The 18399-nt window shown below is 40.6% G+C and overlaps 1 protein-coding gene across 11 annotated transcripts in view; it reads left to right on the top strand.

Annotated features, from left to right (window-relative positions):
* Positions 1–18399, top strand: part of kcnma1a (potassium large conductance calcium-activated channel, subfamily M, alpha member 1a) — an 828270-nt gene that overhangs the window by 526959 nt on the left and 282912 nt on the right. For all 11 annotated transcript variants that reach the window (XM_059640355.1, XM_059640354.1, XM_059640351.1 and 8 more), the window contains exon 6: positions 17406–17481. In XM_059640355.1, the coding sequence (XP_059496338.1) occupies positions 17406–17481 (76 nt within the window). The remainder of the gene's footprint in view (positions 1–17405; positions 17482–18399) is intronic.

The following is an 18399-nucleotide window of genomic DNA, read 5'->3' as shown; positions in this document are numbered from 1 at the left end:
TGAGAGTTTTTTCTGGCATTTTTGTTACGTATTGACATGGCCAGTTAGTACCTGGTTTACATTGCTTGATTTTGATTCGAGGTGTCAGGTCTATGACAAAACTGTGTGCTAAAGGCTTGGTGATAGTGTACCCGTTTCTGATGTTAATTTTAAGACTGGGCCAGTGGGTTACATTTTCTTAGTGTTTAAATCAGACCCGGGTGAATTCCAAATAGTGTTCGGGAAACCCAACAGACACCACATTGGTGCATAACGCTCTGCATTGTGTTAAACTGATGGGCACCGATCACGTAAGCAGATATGACAGCACATTGCCCCAGCGTTACCTCAGAGTGGAACTCCAGCATTACACTGCAATTAGTGTGTAATTGTCAGGTTGTGCAAGAATATTGGCAATCACTGACTGCAATCAGTTACACCTAATTTTCTTCCGTAACATGTGTTACTATAAAGTTAAGACATCGTGAAACAAATTCTGTACAAAATAGTAAGGCAGTTAGCTATGTGGACTGAAACATTACATTATTTTCAGTAGCAAGAATAGTTAAAGAAAGACTGGATTTGCTTTAGTGCCTTTTACATCTCAAAATTGTCTAAAATGCTTTGTAGCCAATGAAGTACTTTTGTAGAATAGCCACTGTTGTAAGATAATGTATTGTAGGAAATACAGCAGCCAATTTACACCAAGCAAACTTCCATAAACAGAAATGTGAAAACAACTCAATAATCTGTGTTAGTGATATTGATTGAAGAATTAATACTGACCAGGGTACCTAGGATAACTCCCCTATTCATTTTCAACATGTTTCCATTGGATCTTTTAGGCCTAGCTTAGAAAGCAGCCAGGGCCTTGATTTAGAATCTCATCCAAAAGTCAGCACCTCCAGTGCTCCCTCAAGTATTAGAAAGGGAATCAAACCAGAATTGTATGCTTGTGATAACACAGTGTGGAGCAGGAGGAACACAACAGGCCAGGCAGCATTAGACGAGCAGGAAAGCGGACCTTTCGGTTGGTACCCTTCCTCAGGCACTGTATTACCTCTGACTCCAGCATCGGCTGTTTTTACTATCCCTTGTGTGTTTGTGAATCCACAATTTGCTGACTCAGTGCTACCATTTGAGCCGTACCTGACACATACTTGGAAAGGAGATTTCACTCAGGAATATATGTTTCATTGAACTACCTACATTATGAATGTGTGTAAAATTGTATGAAATATGCATATGGGGTGTCTTCAAAGGGTTGTTATCCTGGAAGTCGCTACTTGAAGTAATAAAACTTTAAGTGAAGCATTGATTCCCATCGGAATTGAATTTCATAGAGCCTTCATTAGCGTTAAAAATGTAAAATATTATAACTGTGCTATCTAAACTGAAATACAGTACCATCTGCACTGGGTGAATTGATAAATTCAAAACAGTTAAAACAAGATAAATGTAATTGTTTCAAAGAAAAAATATAGCATTATACTTAGAGTACCAACTGAAGTGTACCTTCTAAGATCGGCACCAGTGCCTAGAATCTTTGCCAGGAAGCCTGTGCTCGATGGCTCTGATCTCCTGTTGGAGCCATTGCTTGTTCCTGATTGCACTGTGCCCATTGCCTGGTGGTGCCCTTTTAGGGACCTACTTGGGTCCCTTCTTGCTGGCTGTCACCAGCTCTGGTGTTTGTATGGGCTACTGCTCAGTGAGGCTGTGCTTCTTAGCTTGTGCAGGCCCTTGATCACCTTCCCTCTCCCCTTCTAACAGGGTGATGATCGTGGCTGGGCTTGCTGGTCTTCCTACCTGCTGAACTTGAAATGGCTGGCACCCGCAGGCCCTATGCTACCAAGCAGAGACATGCCTAGTACCCTGTGGGTTTGTGGAAATAGGAGCTTCCCTGGTAAAGACTGTGAGTGACAATGTGGCACAAAAAAAGACAATAAGTTGGATAAGTGGAAGAAGCCGCACGTCTGAGAAGGGGAATAGTTCTGACCAAAATAGTACTAATTAGGTCAAGTTGTAGTTGCAACACTCAAGATTTCTGGTCCTAATAGCTTAGTAACATAAGAGTGAAACAATGCTAATGGGGCTATATCAAATGCCAACTTACTATACAATGGTTTTGAAATCAAGATACATTTGTTCCTCTTCAGAATGTGAAGTTTAAAAAGTTAAATTATCCTTGCTGAAAAGAGTCTACAGAGAAATAGGTCAACAATCAATACCAGTCCATGGTACCTCATGTCCATATGCCCTTCAATGGCCCCTTGCATACCGCGCCCCCCCCCCCCCCCCCCCAAACCTCTATGGCTCCTCATATCCTCCTTGTCTATCGATGCACCTCTATCCAGTCCTTTGACTCCTCATGACTCCTATGGTAGCTAAGTGCAAACTCATTCCAACCCATGCACCTCACACCATTCTTTTCCCTTCATCCTTCATGACAACTCACCCTTTATCTACAATAGTCAGACCTCAGTGCCCATGCGGAGATAAAATAAGAAGCAGTTCTAAGTGTCTTGATGAAATTAGGACTGCTTTTTAATCTGTCATTAATGAAGACACATTCACTTCAGTTCACTTCCTTAAAGCATTTAATCCATGAGCATTGATATTCACAAAGGAGAAGGATATGGTGGATGGTGTATTTTGGGAGGATACTTTGGGCACATCTGTATTAAAAAAAGGAGGAAGTGTTGGGTGTTTAAAAAACAAAAGGGTAGACAAGTCTCCAAGACCTGATAGGATTGATCCCAGAATGCTGAGAGATTTAGGGGTGAGAAAATCGCTGGGACCCTGAACAAAATCTTTGTATCCACTTTAGTCATATTAGATACCCGATCTGGAGAACAGCCAGTGTTGTTCCTTTGTTTAAAGAGATCAACAGGGATAATCTGGGAAATTACAGACTGGTGTGCGTTACGTCAGTGGTAGGGAAATTATTAGAGAAGGTTCTTAGGGATAAGATTTATACATATTTGGAAAAAATATGGTCTTATTAATAATGGGCAGGTTGGCCTTGCGTGGGGAAGGTTGTGTCTCTCAAAGTTGATTGACTTTTTTGAGGAAATGACAAAGGTGATTAATAAAGGCAGAGCAGTAGATGTTGTCTATATGGACTTTAGCAAGACCTTTCACAAGGTCCCTGATGCAGACTGGTACAAAAGCCACATGGGATCTGCGGAGATCTGGTAAACTGGATACAGAACTGGCTTAGTCAAGTAAAACTAAATGTAGCAGGAGAAGAGAAATAACATGGGGTAGAGCTGGATGAACACAGCAGGCCAAGCAGCATCAGAGGAGCAGGAAGGCTGGTATTTCGGGTCTGGACCCAAAATGTCAGCTTTCCTGCTCCTCTGATGCTACTTGGCCTGCTGTGTTCATCCAGCTCCACACCTTGTTATCTCAGATTCTCCAGCATCAGCATTTCCTACTATCTGTGTAGCAGTAGAAGGATGTTTTTCTGACTTGAGATCGGTATGACAGGTCGGCACAACATCGAGGGCCGAAGGGCCTGTACTGTGCTGTAATGTTCTATTTTCTGTGTTCTAACTGTGACCTGTGGTATTCAGGAGGGATCAGTGCTGGGCCTGCACTGTATATACACACACAACTGACCGGGAGAATGTAGGTGGCCTGATTAGTAAGTTTGCAAAAGACACAAAGGTTGGAGAAGCTGTGGCTAGTGAGGAGGATTGTCAGAGGATACTGCAGGATATAGATAGGCTGCAGACTTGAATGGAAAAATGACAGATGGGGTTTGATCTGGACAAATCTGAGGTGATGTGTTTTGGAAGCCTGAATGCAGGAGGGAGTATACAGTAAGTGGCAAAACCCTTAGTGGCATCAACATACAGAGGCACCTAGTTGTACAGGTTCACAGTTCCCTGAAAATGGCAGCATAAGTGGATAAGGTGGTTAAGAAGGCATGAGGCATGCTTGCCTTCATCGGTTGGGGGATACAGCATAAAAATTGTGAATCATGTTTCAGCTGTATAGAGCTTTAGTTAGGCCACACTTGGAATATTGTGTATAGTTTTAGTTGCCATACTACCAGAAGGATGTGGAAGCTTTGGAGAGAGTACAGCAATTGTTTACCAGGATGTTGCCTGATTTGGAAGGTATTAGCTACAAGGAGAGATTGGACAAACTTGGTTTGTTTTCGCTTGAACATTGAAATACGACGGGCAATCTGATAGAAGTTTACACAAGTATGACAGGCATGGATAGTCAAAGTCTTTATCCCGAGATAGAATGGTCATTTACTAGGAGACATAGATTGAAGGTAAAAGAGGATATGTTTAAAGAGGAAGTGAGAGGCACCTTTTTTTTACACCAAAGGTGGTACATGCCTGGAAGGCGCTGCCAGAGAAGGTAGTGGAGGCAGATATAATAGCAACATATTTAAGAGGCATCTTGACAAGTACATGAATAGGCAGGGAATAGAGGGATATGGACCTCATAGAGGCATCATGTGTAAGGGTAGTCTTGTTGGGCTGAAGGGCCTGTTCCTGTGCTGTGCTGTTCTTTGTTGTTGTTCTTTGCTCATTTTTGTTGTTGTCTCTGAAGCCCATACTATCAACATCCTGAGGCTTACTGTTGACTAGAAATTAAACTGCACTGTCCATATGAATATTGTAGCTACAACAGCTGGTCAAATGCTAGGAAACCTGTAGTGGATAACTCATCTCTTGACTTCCACTGCCTATCCATCATCTACAAGGTGCCATGTAAAGAGAACACTCGCCCTTACCCTGATACATGCAGTTCCAACAGCAATCAAGAAGCTTGATGCCATCCAGGACAAAGAAGCCTACTCAATTGGCACACCATGCTTAAAACACTGACTCTCTCCATCCTCAGTGCACAGTAGCAATAGCATGTGCCATCCTCATGGTACACTGTGCAAATTGACTAGAGCTCATTATTCAGCACTCCCAAACACATGACTACTTATATCTACAGGAGCAAGTGCAGCAGAAAATTGAAACACCACCACCTTCAACTAACTTACAAGTTTCCCGCCAAGACACTGACCATCCTGATTCTACGGTTAAGGGTGTACAACATAATTTTGTTTCATGTTTTTTGACCTGCTGCATTATAGTTGAAAACATTTGTACTTTTTAAATAATTTTGAGTTTCATTGAGCCTTTGGTTGTCATTGTATCAATTTTATTTTTAATCTTGTGTTTTATCACTCTTTCCTCCTGGATGAAATCTTAGATTTGACTGAGTATTCTCCCCTGGATTCCTGCATTTCTCCAGTTCCCTAGTTGTTGCATCACTTTCAGAGACTGAAAGTATCAAGTCATACACTGCAAGATTTGATTATTTATTTAGATGAAATAAATAAGGATTTTGGAGTTCATAATATTGCCTGGCATTCTAAAAGTGAATGAGCAATTGTTAATCTCTTCCCGTTTATTATTTATTTTGAAGCAGGAAGATTAGTACAGCCTCCAGTGTTAAAATAATGAGACATGTTCTCCTTTTATTGAGGTTTTTTGAGATGGTAATCAGTTAATATCTCTTTTCACATTCATCATGTTTTGGAAATTAAATGTCTGACTGAAAATTAAAGCTTAACTCTGTAAACAACATTTTATGAATGAATCGCAAAGAGCAAATACACCAGCTGGAAATGAGGTTTTCTTTTCTACGTATGCCTGCTATTTAAACTAGAACATAGAACATAGAACATAGAACAGTACAGCACAGAACAGGCCCTTCAGCCCACAATGTTGTGCCGACCATTGATCCTCATGTATGCACCCTCTAATTTCTGTGACCATATACATGTCCAGCAGTCTCTTAAATGACCCCAATGACCTTGCTTCCACAACTGCTGCTGGCAACGCATTCCATGCTCTCACAACTCTCTGCGTAAAGAACCTGCCTCTGACATCCCCTCTATACTTTCCACCAACCAGCTTAAAACTATGACCCCTCGTGTTAGCCATTTCCGCCCTGGGAAATAGTCTCTGGCTATCAACTCTATCGATGCCTCTCATTATCTTGTATACCTCAATTAGGCCCCCTCTCCTCCTCCTTTTCTCCAATGAAAAGAGACCGAGCTCAGTCAACCTCTCTTCATAAGATAAGCCCTCCAGTCCAGGCAGCATCCTGGTAAACCTCCTCTGAACCCTCTCCAAAGCATCCACATCTTTGCTATAATAGGGCGCCCAGAACTGGACGCAGTGCGGTCTAACCAAAGTTTTATAGAGCTGCAACAAGATCTCACGACTCTTAAACTCAATCCCCCTGTTAATGAAAGCCAAAACACCATATGCTTTCTTAACAACCCTGTCCACTTGGGTGGCCATTTTAAGGGATCTATGTATCTGCACACCAAGATCCCTCTGTTCCTCCACGCTGCCAAGAATCCTATCCTTAATCCTGTACTCAGCTTTCAAATTCGACCTTCCAAAATGCATCACCTCGCATTTATCCAGGTTGAACTCCATCTGCCACCTCTCAGCCCATCTCTGCATCCTGTCAATGTCCCGCTGCAGCCTACAACAGCCCTCTACACTGTCAACGACACCTCCGACCTTTGTGTCGTCTGCAAACTTGCTGACCCATCCTTCAATTCCCTCGTCCAAGTCATTAATAAAAATTACAAACAGTAGAGGCCCAAGGACAGAGCCCTGTGGAACTCCACTCACCACTGACTTCCAGGCAGAATATTTTCCTTCTACTACCACTCGCTGTCTTCTGTTGGCCAGCCAATTCTGTATCCAAGCAGCTAAGTTCCCCTGTATCCCATTCCTCCTGACCTTCTGAATGAGCCTACCATGGGGAACCTTATCAAATGCCTTACTGAAGTCCATATACACCACATCCACAGCTCGACCCTCATCAACCTTTCTAGTCACATCCTCAAAAAACTCGATAAGGTTTGTAAGGCATGACCTACCCCTCACAAAGCCGTGTTGACTGTATTTGATCAAGCCATGCTCTTCCAGATGGTCATAAATCTTATCCCTCAGAATCCTTACTAACACCTTGCAGACGACAGACGTGAGACTTACCGGTCTATAATTGCCGGGGATTTCCCTATTTCCTTTCTTGAAGAGAGGAGTTACATTTGCCTCTCTCCAGTCCTCAGGTACGACTCCAGTGGAGAGCGAGGATGCAAAGATCTTCGCAAGTGGCGAAGCAATTGCATTTCTCGCTTCCCAAAGCAGCCGAGGACAAATCTGATCCGGGCCTGGCGACTTGTCAATCTTAATGTTTGACAAAATTTTCAGCACATCAGCTTCGTCTATCTCTATCCATTCCAGCATGCACACCTGCTCTTCAAAGGTTTCATTCACTACAAAGTTCGTTTCTTTCGTAAAGACAGAAGCAAAAAAACTCATTTAGGGCTTCCCCTACCTCCTCAGGCTCCACACACAAGTTCCCTATGCTATCCCTGATCGGCCCTACTCTTTCTTTGACCATTCTCTTATTCCTCACGTAAGTGTAAAATGCCTTTGTGTTTTCCCGGATTCCTTCTGCCAAGCCTTTCTCGTGCCCCCTCCTGGCTCTCCTCAGACCATTTTTGAGCTCCTTCCTTGCCTGCATGTAATCCTCTCTAGCTGAACTTGACCCTAGCTTCCTCCACCTTATGTAAGCTACCTTCTTCCTTTTCACGAGAAGCCCCACTGTTGCATGACAACTTTCTATTCAATGATTATGTATCTAAGGTTATTGTGCTGTTACCATGCCATGTATGTCCTGTGCAATGTTGTATAGCTGACTGTAGAAATTACGTTGTCATTCATTGAAATCAAAGAATTTCTGTTATTATCTGATTCAGACTTGCACAACCCAACTAACCACCAGTTTTGTATAAAATAGCTGTAAGGATTGCTACTGTAAAGAACAGAAAGGAAAATGTTCCTCTGCACAGATGTTCTTAAGAAGTTGTTTACGTTGTGGTTAAAGATGCCTTATAGGGTAAAGCAGAGGGAATTCTAATGTTTCTTATCTAACCTTGACTCCTGTCAGTAATGTTAAATAGCACATTGTGCATGTGATTTATAATGAGAAACATTCGGCTTCCAAAGTATTAAAGGGAACTTCATGTGATCAATATAATGTTGGAAATATTCAGACAATGAAACACAGTTAACATTTCAATGCCATGATGTTTCATTGGAACTGGGGAAGTTAGAAGTACAACAGGTTTTGGGCATGGGGTGGCTAGGCTACTGATGAAAGGAAGATCAGTGATCGGGTGGAAGACAGGAGAGATTGAATGACAGAGAAGCTATGTTCCAAGGCCAAGGAGAATGAGATATGGAAAACAAAGGAGCAAATTTTAAAAAGGTGTGCATAGAGCAGCTTGTACTGAGCTGCAGTGTGCAATCTTCGAACCATGGCATGCAGGATCAGAATGACAGTTCCATGGGTAAGCATTATTTGCTATTTCTTCCAACTCCAGGTCTCACTCTTGCCCACCAACAAAGTATCACACGCACCTGTTTGTGGAAAAAGACAAGCTAAATTAATTGATGCTTAGAAGTTAAAATAATGTCGACTTCTTATTAAGGAGGTCAAAGCAGGGAGTATTAGTGGTGATTTAGTGGTGACCTCTATTACTCAGCATATCCTGCGCTGTCAGGTTTGGGTTTATTTTAGTAATTGCAGCGTTTTGCTACTCCAGAACTCCTTTCCATGCCTCATCGCTCTTAGTTCAAAACAAGTATTTAGAAAATACCTTCTGCTTAATTCTGATTCTAAGCTGCTTTTAAATGCTTAATTTATGGACCATTGCGTTTTGTTAACATTTCAGATATCACGACATCTGAACATAAGCTGCAGAGCTGATTTGCATCACATTATCTTGCTTGGGTTTATATAACTTCAAATCTGGGATTGTGGAGCTACAGATTTAAACCCGTTTTTGCAAGGCCAATGTTTGCTTAGACTGGAAATCTGTCGAATGCTCCTGATAAAAGAAACTGTTGTGAACATAATGTAGGAGAAAATCTTTCATAAATTTTAATCCGATTCATGTGTGACAAGATATACTGTTTTCAAGTTTGGAATTCTTCTGTATACTGCCTGATATATGAAGCTCAAGTTCAATGTAGATTCTCACAAATTTCAATGTTGTGTAGACATTGACAGGAAACTATAAGAATTACGTTAGCCTGAGTGACTTGGCCATTTCCTCTTCCCCCAATGGTAAGAAAGTAGGTTACATAAAACTGATTAAAAATCTCACCATGTCACATCATAATCCTCGTTAGTTTCGAAAGACATTATGAATAAAACCTTCCAAAATCCTCAACATCTCCTCTTAATCCTCCTCTCATCTGGTGTATTTCTTCAGCAAACCTTACTGGAATGAATGACTACAGTGTAGAAACAGGCCATTCAGCCCAACAAGTTGACACCAATTCTCCAAAGAGCGTCCCACCCAGACCCATCCTCCTACCCTATCGCTGTAACCCTGTATTTCCCATGGCTAATGAACCTATCCTACACATCCCTAAACACTGTGGGTAACTTAGCATGGCCAATCTACCTAACTTATACATCTTTGGACTGTGGGAGGAAACCAGAGAACATGGCAGAAACCCATGCAAACACAAGAAGAATGTGCAAACTGCAGATAGACAGTTGCCCGAGGATAGAATCGAACCTGGGTCCCTGGTGTTGTGTGGCAGCAGTGCTAACCACTGAGCCACCATTCCAGCCTTCACTAAAATCTATCGCTCTCACAAATCGCAACCCTGATTATTTTTTCTGAAAAAGGGTCCAGTCCTGAAACGTCAGCTTTTCTGCTCCTCTGATGCTGCTTGGCATGCTGTGTTCATCCAACACTACACCTTGTTATCTAACCCACAAGCTGTGCTTGGAAGACAGCCGTTAGGTGGAACCCAGCAGCCCACCCCTCCTTTTAGCTGACAGTTTCCTGAAGCATCAGAAACCTGGACAAGGCTTAAGATTGTAATGGAGAGAGTGAGGCATGCAGCTCACTGAAAATGTTTAAGTAAGACTTCTGTCTCCTGGAACTGGATTGGTACTTACAGCCACCGGTAGAAAGGATATGAAGGAGACATTTTGTGTGCTCGCCTTTATCGGTCAGTGCATTGAGTATAGGAGTTGGGAGGTCACTTAGCAGCCATGTAGGACGTTGGTTCGGCTGCTTTTGGAATACTGCAATTGATTTTGGTCTCCTTGCGAGAGGAAGGATGTCGGCGCAACATTGAGGGCTGAAGGGCCTGTTGTGCGCTGTATTGTTGTATGTTGTATGTATGTTGTATGTTACCTGCCTTTTTGTCCTGTCTGTTACAAATCAAAAGTGGACTAGGCTGAGTTTGCATTTGAGATTTTTTTTAACATCCCACCTGATCCAACTGGCCCATTCTTGCGAATTAGAAGTTCCCTCCAATGGATCAAAGACACAGATATGCCAATTGATTTTCAATTTTAAATAATACTGAATTCTTCCTAATTGCTTATTTCAAGATAAAGTGCCTTCTCAACCAAAGGAACCACTTATGACTTGTTTTGTGAATCAAACAATGCTCAAACATGCCACTTCTACTGCACCTCATCCCAATTGTGTCATATGTGTATTCTCAGGCCTCAAGCTTCCCCCACTGATACTGCTTTGTCTGATCAAACGTGTTTTTACATGCCTCCAATATTTTTATAACTAATCATGACTGCAAACTAAAAAAATACACTTCTTTAATGTCCCCGGTTCTTAAAAAAATTTGGGTTGCTCCAAAGAGGGTTTTTTTCCAAACTAATAAAGGCATCAGTCAGATCACAGCTGGAACACAATTTTGTAGGCCCTTTATCTGAGGAACGTTATAATGATATGGGAGGTAATCCAGATAAGGTTCTGTAAACAATGGAGGGACTGTTTAATGGGGAGACATTGAATGGATTGGGTCTGTATTCATTGGAATATAGAAGAATGAGAAATGACCTTATTGAACAGAAAGAATAGAATAGAATTAGATTTACTACCATGTGTACTCAAGCACAGAAGTGCAGGAGTACAGTGAAAAGTTGGCACCGTCGCCCCCTCATGGCGCCATCTTAGGTACAGGGTACTAGGTACAAATGTTAGCTACAAAAATAGAGAAATAAAGACGAAAGATGTTATGCTGCCTTCCAGTGATTCATAGTATAAGTTAGTATATAAACCATGAAGTTAAAGGGAGAAACATTATAGACAGATAAACTGATTACGCACAAATTACATTGCAGCAGATCAGCACAAGGACTTCCACACATGGTCTGACTGGCATCACAGACCGCTGACTGCCTGCACTGGTTCCCAGCCCAACAACCAACCCCACTCCACTCTGGCCCTCAGCCACTCCTCTCCATGTCTCCGGCATTTTGCTCCAGGCCCAACCATATTGAGTTCTTAGTGGACTTGACAAAGTAAATGCAGAAAGGTTGTTTCCCCTTTTTGGGAGAGTGTAGGACTACAGGACAAAATCTCAGAATAAGGGTCATACAATCAAGACAGAGATGAAGCATTTCTTCTTTCAGAATGGAATTTGTGGAATTCTTTACCACAGAGGGCTGTTGAGACTGGTTCATTAAGTATGTGCAAAGCTGAGATAGAGAGGCTTTTAATCTGTAAAGAAATCAAGGGTTATGAGGTAAAGGCAGGAAATTAAAGTTGAGTATTATTAGATAAGCCTTAATCTCATTGAAAGACAGAGCAGATTTGATGGGCTAAATGGCCTGCTTCTACACCTTCGCATTTTGTGTTAATGGTGAAATAATACTCAAAGATTCCAGGACAAGCTGGGAGATTTAGCAAATTAAAAGTTCCCTCCAATGGATCAAAGACACTGATATATCAGTTGATTTTCATTTTTAAATACATTTTGAAGCCGTTTCACTCCATGACTTTTGCTACCCAGCTTGCTAAATTACCAATTCTCTGTGAATAGATTGTGACCCAGCTTGTAAGCTGTGCATTCAGTACTTCGATTTAAAAAGTTTGGGTATCTCTAAATGAGAGTTTTGACTCCCAGAAGAATTCAAGTTATAGCCAGCATTGGCTGATTGCAGTCCTTTTACACCACTTGTGAATGAACCACATGGAGAATTTTCCTGAGGATGATTCAGAAAATGATGTGTTAAAAATCAGTGTGTTTGTACTGACAGACAGTAACCTGTCCTCTTTCACTAGCACCTTTGGTTCCAAGATCGATGTAGTTGAGGTCACATTCAATAAATAAGCAATGTATTCACTCACAATTTGCACCCAGGCTCCTCCTTTGTCCCCGCTGCTCACTCCTTTCCTTCCATTACTCCTTTATTTGTTGATGGCTTTTTCATTTGTACTCAGGTTGTCTGTTTTATGAAGGAACTGTTGGAATTAAAATTATGCAGAACCATATTTGAAAGAAACATCCTGAGATCGTTGCTAGTCACGTAATAGTTGAATTGAATTACTATTGTATTTCAAGACTAAAGTAGGTTCATTAATTTTTTGACTGGTGTCTGATTTGTAATTATGCAAGCATTGTGCCATTCTGCAAATTAAATCTGATGGCTGTTTCCAAGAATCCACTAAAAATAATCTTTTATTATCTTCTGCCTGTAGCATCTTGTCTGGGGAGTTTTGTTTAAGATAGGATTTTTAAAAAATTTAGACTGTTCTAAATCCTTCAAGAATTGGATGATGCAAGAGCTCTCCCTTGCTTACACAGTTCAGTGCAAGAAGGAATTTTAACACTCTCATCGTTGCAGGTGAACACTGGAAAATAAATCTTTAAGCACCTGCTAGGGACTTGGTGTGAACAGTGTAGAGTAACAAGATGAAAATTTATGAGTCTCCAGCTGTAGATGGGAATAGCACGTTGGAGAAGCAGCACGTCTGTTCTTTACAGTCAAAGGTGGTTCTCCCGGTTGAATCGAAAAGGAGCTTATGTTGCAATATCCTGATGGAAAATGGCTTTTTAAGCTTTGCTTATTGAGGATCATAGCAGCAGCTGTGGGAGGTCCCTGCTTCTCATTGTCCTGTGTTTGTTCTGTTTGTTTCCCTGCTGAGCATTGCTAGCTGTCTCTGATGTGTGTTACAGATGAGCAAGTGTATTATCTTTATCCTCATTTCTTTAGATGTAGAGTGTCAGGTTTAGGCTTTATGTAATCAATGGAAAGCACCTCAAGTCCCAGGACAGACGTGACTACAGCACAAGAATGACTACATCTCTGAAGTCCCTGTTAGCTGTAATGCACTTTAGGTTGAGAAAGGCATTTTATAAATGCAAGTTCCTGCATCTTTAGGAACACTGTTGATCAGGCTCAATGGAAGTGGACATATTGTAGTCATGAGCAGTGGAAGAAACAGATTTGAACACACAATAAAAGGAAATTAGCCATTGACTTCAAACTTCAGAAACTATATGCTCACTTTGAATTGTCGAGAAATCTGCAAGAGAAGCTAGGACAAGACACACCGAATCTCTTTGGAACCAACTGGTAAAATATCAAGAATCATGATTCCAAGTAAAATTTTAGTCTATCGTGCTCCGAATGGATCTACCCAGACTGAGACTTTGCGGAGCACCAGGAGACGCAAGAAATCACTGGGAGACCTCTTCCAGAATGGATACCGTGTCAGAGCTAGTCACAGTCATAACACGGACAAAGAGGAGCAAGACAGCTTCCAAAACACTTTGGCTTCTTGCTATCGTGTTGTGTATTACTGGGGTAAGATTTTTCTCTACCCAAGATATGATGGTTTTACCTTCAAAATGTTGTCCCACATTTGGCTCTGCCTATCTCTCAGTTCAGTTTTTTTTAAGCGGACATTATTGTCATTACATTATTTCTGGTTGTATTTTGAAAGGATTTATTTCCAGATCTGGGCAACTCAGGAATCATAGGGGTTTCCAATTAATAGTGCTGCTGTAGTAGCTTTCCATGTTAATTTCTGAATGCATGGTTTGTGATCACTATATCGTATGTAAATGTTTCCAAATTGAAACACTAGTCCAGAGCAGAGTTGGAGAAATTTGCACATACACAGAATATTTTAGAATAATAATACTCTACATATTATGAGTGACATGTCTTAGTCTAGAAATGCAATTGATGTTCCGAGCTTTAGTATTCTTCATGTTCTCATACGACTTGTTGTTTAACTGTATTTACTGTTTGTGCAGTATCTCTCTTCTTTCATCAGACCACAAACTTAACATTCCCTCAGGTTTGCACATTTAAAATCTTAAGCAAAATATTCAGGCCACTGCATTTCTTAAGAACAGTTCACCAAAAGTGAATTTAAATATTGAACTAAGAATTTATTGAAAATTCCAAATTCCCCCACTGTTTAAGTGAAACCTCCCTTTTATTACAGTTTTATTCATCTTTTAGTTTAATTTTAATCCTTTGCTATAAATTTCACTTCCAGCAGTTTGAAAATCTAACTTCTTTTCTCACTAGCAGTCTGCACTTTAAAGTTCAACAGAATGTCTCAAGGGATCTAGTTTAAATCATGATGTCCAACTATATTTATGGTTCGATGAACATTTCCAATCTGTGCAACTGTGGAGTTTTAAATACTAAACTTTGTACTGGACCATGCATCTGGTTGGAATGTTCCAAGTTTGAGGTAAAATAGCCAAAGTTTTCCAGTCTTATTCGCTAATTATACCAATACAAATGTATTATTTTCTTCATTCCTAAGTAACTTAACATTCCTAACTAATTTAACAGGCAGAGATAGTAAGAACTGCCGATGCTGGAATCTGAGATAACACAGTGTGGAACTGGAGGAACACAGTAGGCCAGGCAGCACCAGAGGATCAGGAAAGCTGACGTTTCAGGTTGGGACCTTCTTTCTGTTATATTCCTCTAGCTCCACCCTGTGTTATCTCAGACTCCAGCATCAGCAGTTCTTACTACCTCTGAGTGCGTTATAACCCCACTGTGAAGCCTTGAAGGGTCCCGACCCGAAGCATCATCTTTCCTGATCCTCTGATGCTGCCTGGCCTGCTGTGTTCCTCCAGCTCCACACTGTGTTGATTTAAAAGGCATATGGATGGATATGTGAATAGGAAAGGTTGTGAGGGATGTAGGCCAAATACTTGCAAATGTGACTAGGTCAGATTGGGATGCCTAGTCAGCACACGTGTTAGACCGAAGGGCCTGTTTCAGTGCACTATGACTGTATAACTCGATAACGTTTTAGTTGCATCCTCTGGTCTGTGCTCAAAACTGTGAGGTTACAGTACGCTTATGGAGGAACAATCTGCACCAGTGGGCAGGAGAGTTGGTAACCAGAGGGCATGGATTTACACAGCATGTCATGATCAGAAAGAACGGTGGAACTGGATTTGACAGTACATTTTGAGAGGGAATTGACAAGGACAATATTTGCAAGAACACAGGGCAAAGAGGAGGATGGAGGAACTAATTGCATAAGACGATAAGACCAAAGGACAGAGAAACTGGGGTACTGAATTGACCCTTCAAGCCTGCTACGGCATTCAATAGGATCATGGCCGATCAGACATTCTTCTTATCCACTTCTTGCCCTCAGTTAAAACCCTTAATCCCCCTACTCGTTTAGAATCTGTTTGTCTCACCCTTAAATTCACACAAGACCTTTGTATCCACAGCTGTCTGGGGCAAGGAGTTCCAAAGAAACCCAACTGCCTGAAAGAAGAAATTCTTCCTCATTTCACTCTTAATTTGGCACTCCTTTATTCTGAGACTGTGTCTGCTGGCCCTAGACCTCCTCATGAGCAGAAAAGTCCTCACAGCATTTACCCTCTCAAGCCCCTTTAGAATCCCATAACTTTCAATGCGATAGCTCTCATTCTTCTAAACTATAATGCAGAGAGTCCCAGCTTTTTCAGCCTTTGCTTATAAAACCATTCCTAACTCTATCAAAGAACTAGTGCAGTACGATGGACTGTGTAACCCTGATCCTGGACTAATGCCAGTTGACATGCCTGCCACAAAATCTAGACAAGCAGTGAGTTGAATGTTAAATAGATTGGAAGTAAAGCTTTCATAAATACCTGAGTTATATCAAAAATGATTACACATTGTGTTACATTGACCTGTTGTAAAATTCTGAAGAACATTTGTAGTGTATTGTTTTTAATAGAGGTTTTAATAAAATATGTTGCTTGGATTGTGTTCTATTATTTTGTCTCTTTGTGCTTTTCTCTCACATCTCTCTTCAGCTGAGCCTATCAGATACTATGAGTCACAAACTTCTGCTATTTTTCTGCTTGATTACCTGACATAACAAACAAATTGAACACTGAGTCAATTTTCTAATTACTTTGTTTTCCCCCATCTATTACCTAGTCTCACCATTGAAACCATTGAGCTCATTTTTATGTGGTTGCTTATCCTATGAAACTAACCACATTTGACTAATATGGAGGTGAAATAAACAGATGAGAGGAAAAGAATAGCAAGATATGTTGATGGAGTTAGTTGGGAAAAAGTAAAAGCAGGCTTTGTGAAACATTAGTGCGTTTTGTGGGAGGAGCGGCCCGTTTCTGTGCAACATCTAATGCATATCAATTCCAGTTAAACTTTTGCTAGTACTGTCGGAGCAGTCTCACTGCACTATAGTGTAGAAATAAGCTGATATAGAAACTATTATACTGAGTCAGGCCCAACCACCTTTGGTTACCATCAACACTTCTGGGAGAGGAATTAAGGTAGAAGTAATTTTTTGTTTGTTCGGGAAGGAATGGATGGATTTCTTGTCGTAATAATGTCCAAAGTAGCTGATGAAATTTGATTTGTACTTGCTGTGAAAATTGTCATTCACCCAATGGGAAACATATGTTACAGCAAACATGATGAAGGAAACCAATTCTCCCACAAACATTTCATGGAATGCCTGACTAAACAGAACTTCCTTATAAGTCTTGTATGACGACAGTTCCACATTTCCTTTTGACTTGTTGGAATCCATTGCCAAAGAGCACCACTTGGTGGCAAGCAGCATTCTGTTTCAATGATATATTTCAAATTGACCAGGTCAGAGTTTCCAGACACATCTTTCTGTTGTGCTCCTGAGATGCTGCTTGGCCTGCTGTGTTCATCCAGCCTCACATTTTATTATCTCTCTCTCTCTACATCTTTCTGTGTGTTTTCTTTGTCAGTGCTGATGCTCACAAGGCTGGCAGTTTGAAAATATGAAGCAGATTAGATTGTGTCCTTCTTTTAATTAAGACACAAGGAAAAAATTTCTGTCAGAAACAGTGCGTCGATTGAGTTGCAGGCCATGTTTCACTTGTATGCATGGCAAACTATAACTTCTAATCTACACACCAGAGATTGAGACTCCCCTAGCAGAGAGTTACCCCTGGATTCTTTATATATGTTACGTAGGAGCTCAAAGTCACACTGGTTCTGAATACTACAGGTTGTTAAGTGATGAGTGGATGTTAATGTATTGTTTCTTTTCACAGGCTTGCGATTTTTAAGAGCCCTCAGGTTGATACAGTTCTCAGAAATTTTACAGTTTCTGAATATTCTAAAAACAAGGTAAGCAACACAAATTATGAGTCAGATGTTTAACATTCCGAAGGATTATTTTAGATATGCCTTGTGTAATTAGTAATGGAGGTAAACTTTTTGTCCATTTGTTAGTCTGTTTGTCCGTAACAAATAAATCTCAAAAAGTAATGGTCAGCTTTCAACAAAATGCGTCACGGAATATAGCTAAAGAAAGAAGTAATTACTTTTTGATGAAGTTGTGGACTCAAATCCTGGATTACTTTTTAAACAATTCATTAGTATGTGGGAGGGAGGCTGAGAATTGATGTTTTTTTGTTGCAGTATCATGGGTTGTCTAATTCAGAATGTTGTTAATTATTATAGAATGTCATGGATTGTCTCAGCAGCTGTAATGCAGTTTGTCACAGCTGTCAAAACATGAACCAAGTTATAGATTGTTGGATGTGGATTGGCCTAAGACCTAAGAGCTTTTAATGAAAATATCTATTTTCTCAGCTTTGTAGTTACAACACATCAATGTGGCAAATGTATACACATTACTGAATGCTCTCTTACCAGCTTTCAAACATTTTTGTGTCAAATAATTAATTTGTATAATTCTTTACAGAGCTAAAATGTAGTCAAATTTTCCCATAGTATAAATGCAACTAAATTGTTATGGATATTTTTAAATGAACTAACATTTCAACACATCCAGGAAGTGCAGAAATTAAATATGTGGCAGGTGATGAATCTAATCTAATGCAAACCATTGCAACAGGGCTTTTACTTTCAGAGCTTGCATCTTATTATGACTTGGAGATGCCTCTGAGCATTTATAGCTAATTAATCGCTGTTTCTTATTCATTTGAAGGGATGAGAGTATCACTGGTTAGGCCAGCTCTTTATTTCCCAACCATAACCACTCTTGCAATGGTGGTTCCTTCTTGAACCACTGCAGTCCAT

Source organism: Stegostoma tigrinum, chromosome 37, assembly GCF_030684315.1.
Source record: "Stegostoma tigrinum isolate sSteTig4 chromosome 37, sSteTig4.hap1, whole genome shotgun sequence".
Lineage (NCBI taxonomy): Eukaryota > Metazoa > Chordata > Chondrichthyes > Orectolobiformes > Stegostomatidae > Stegostoma > Stegostoma tigrinum.
The sequence above is the reverse complement of the archived record's forward strand: the minus strand, read 5'-3'. Positions and strand labels throughout refer to the sequence as shown.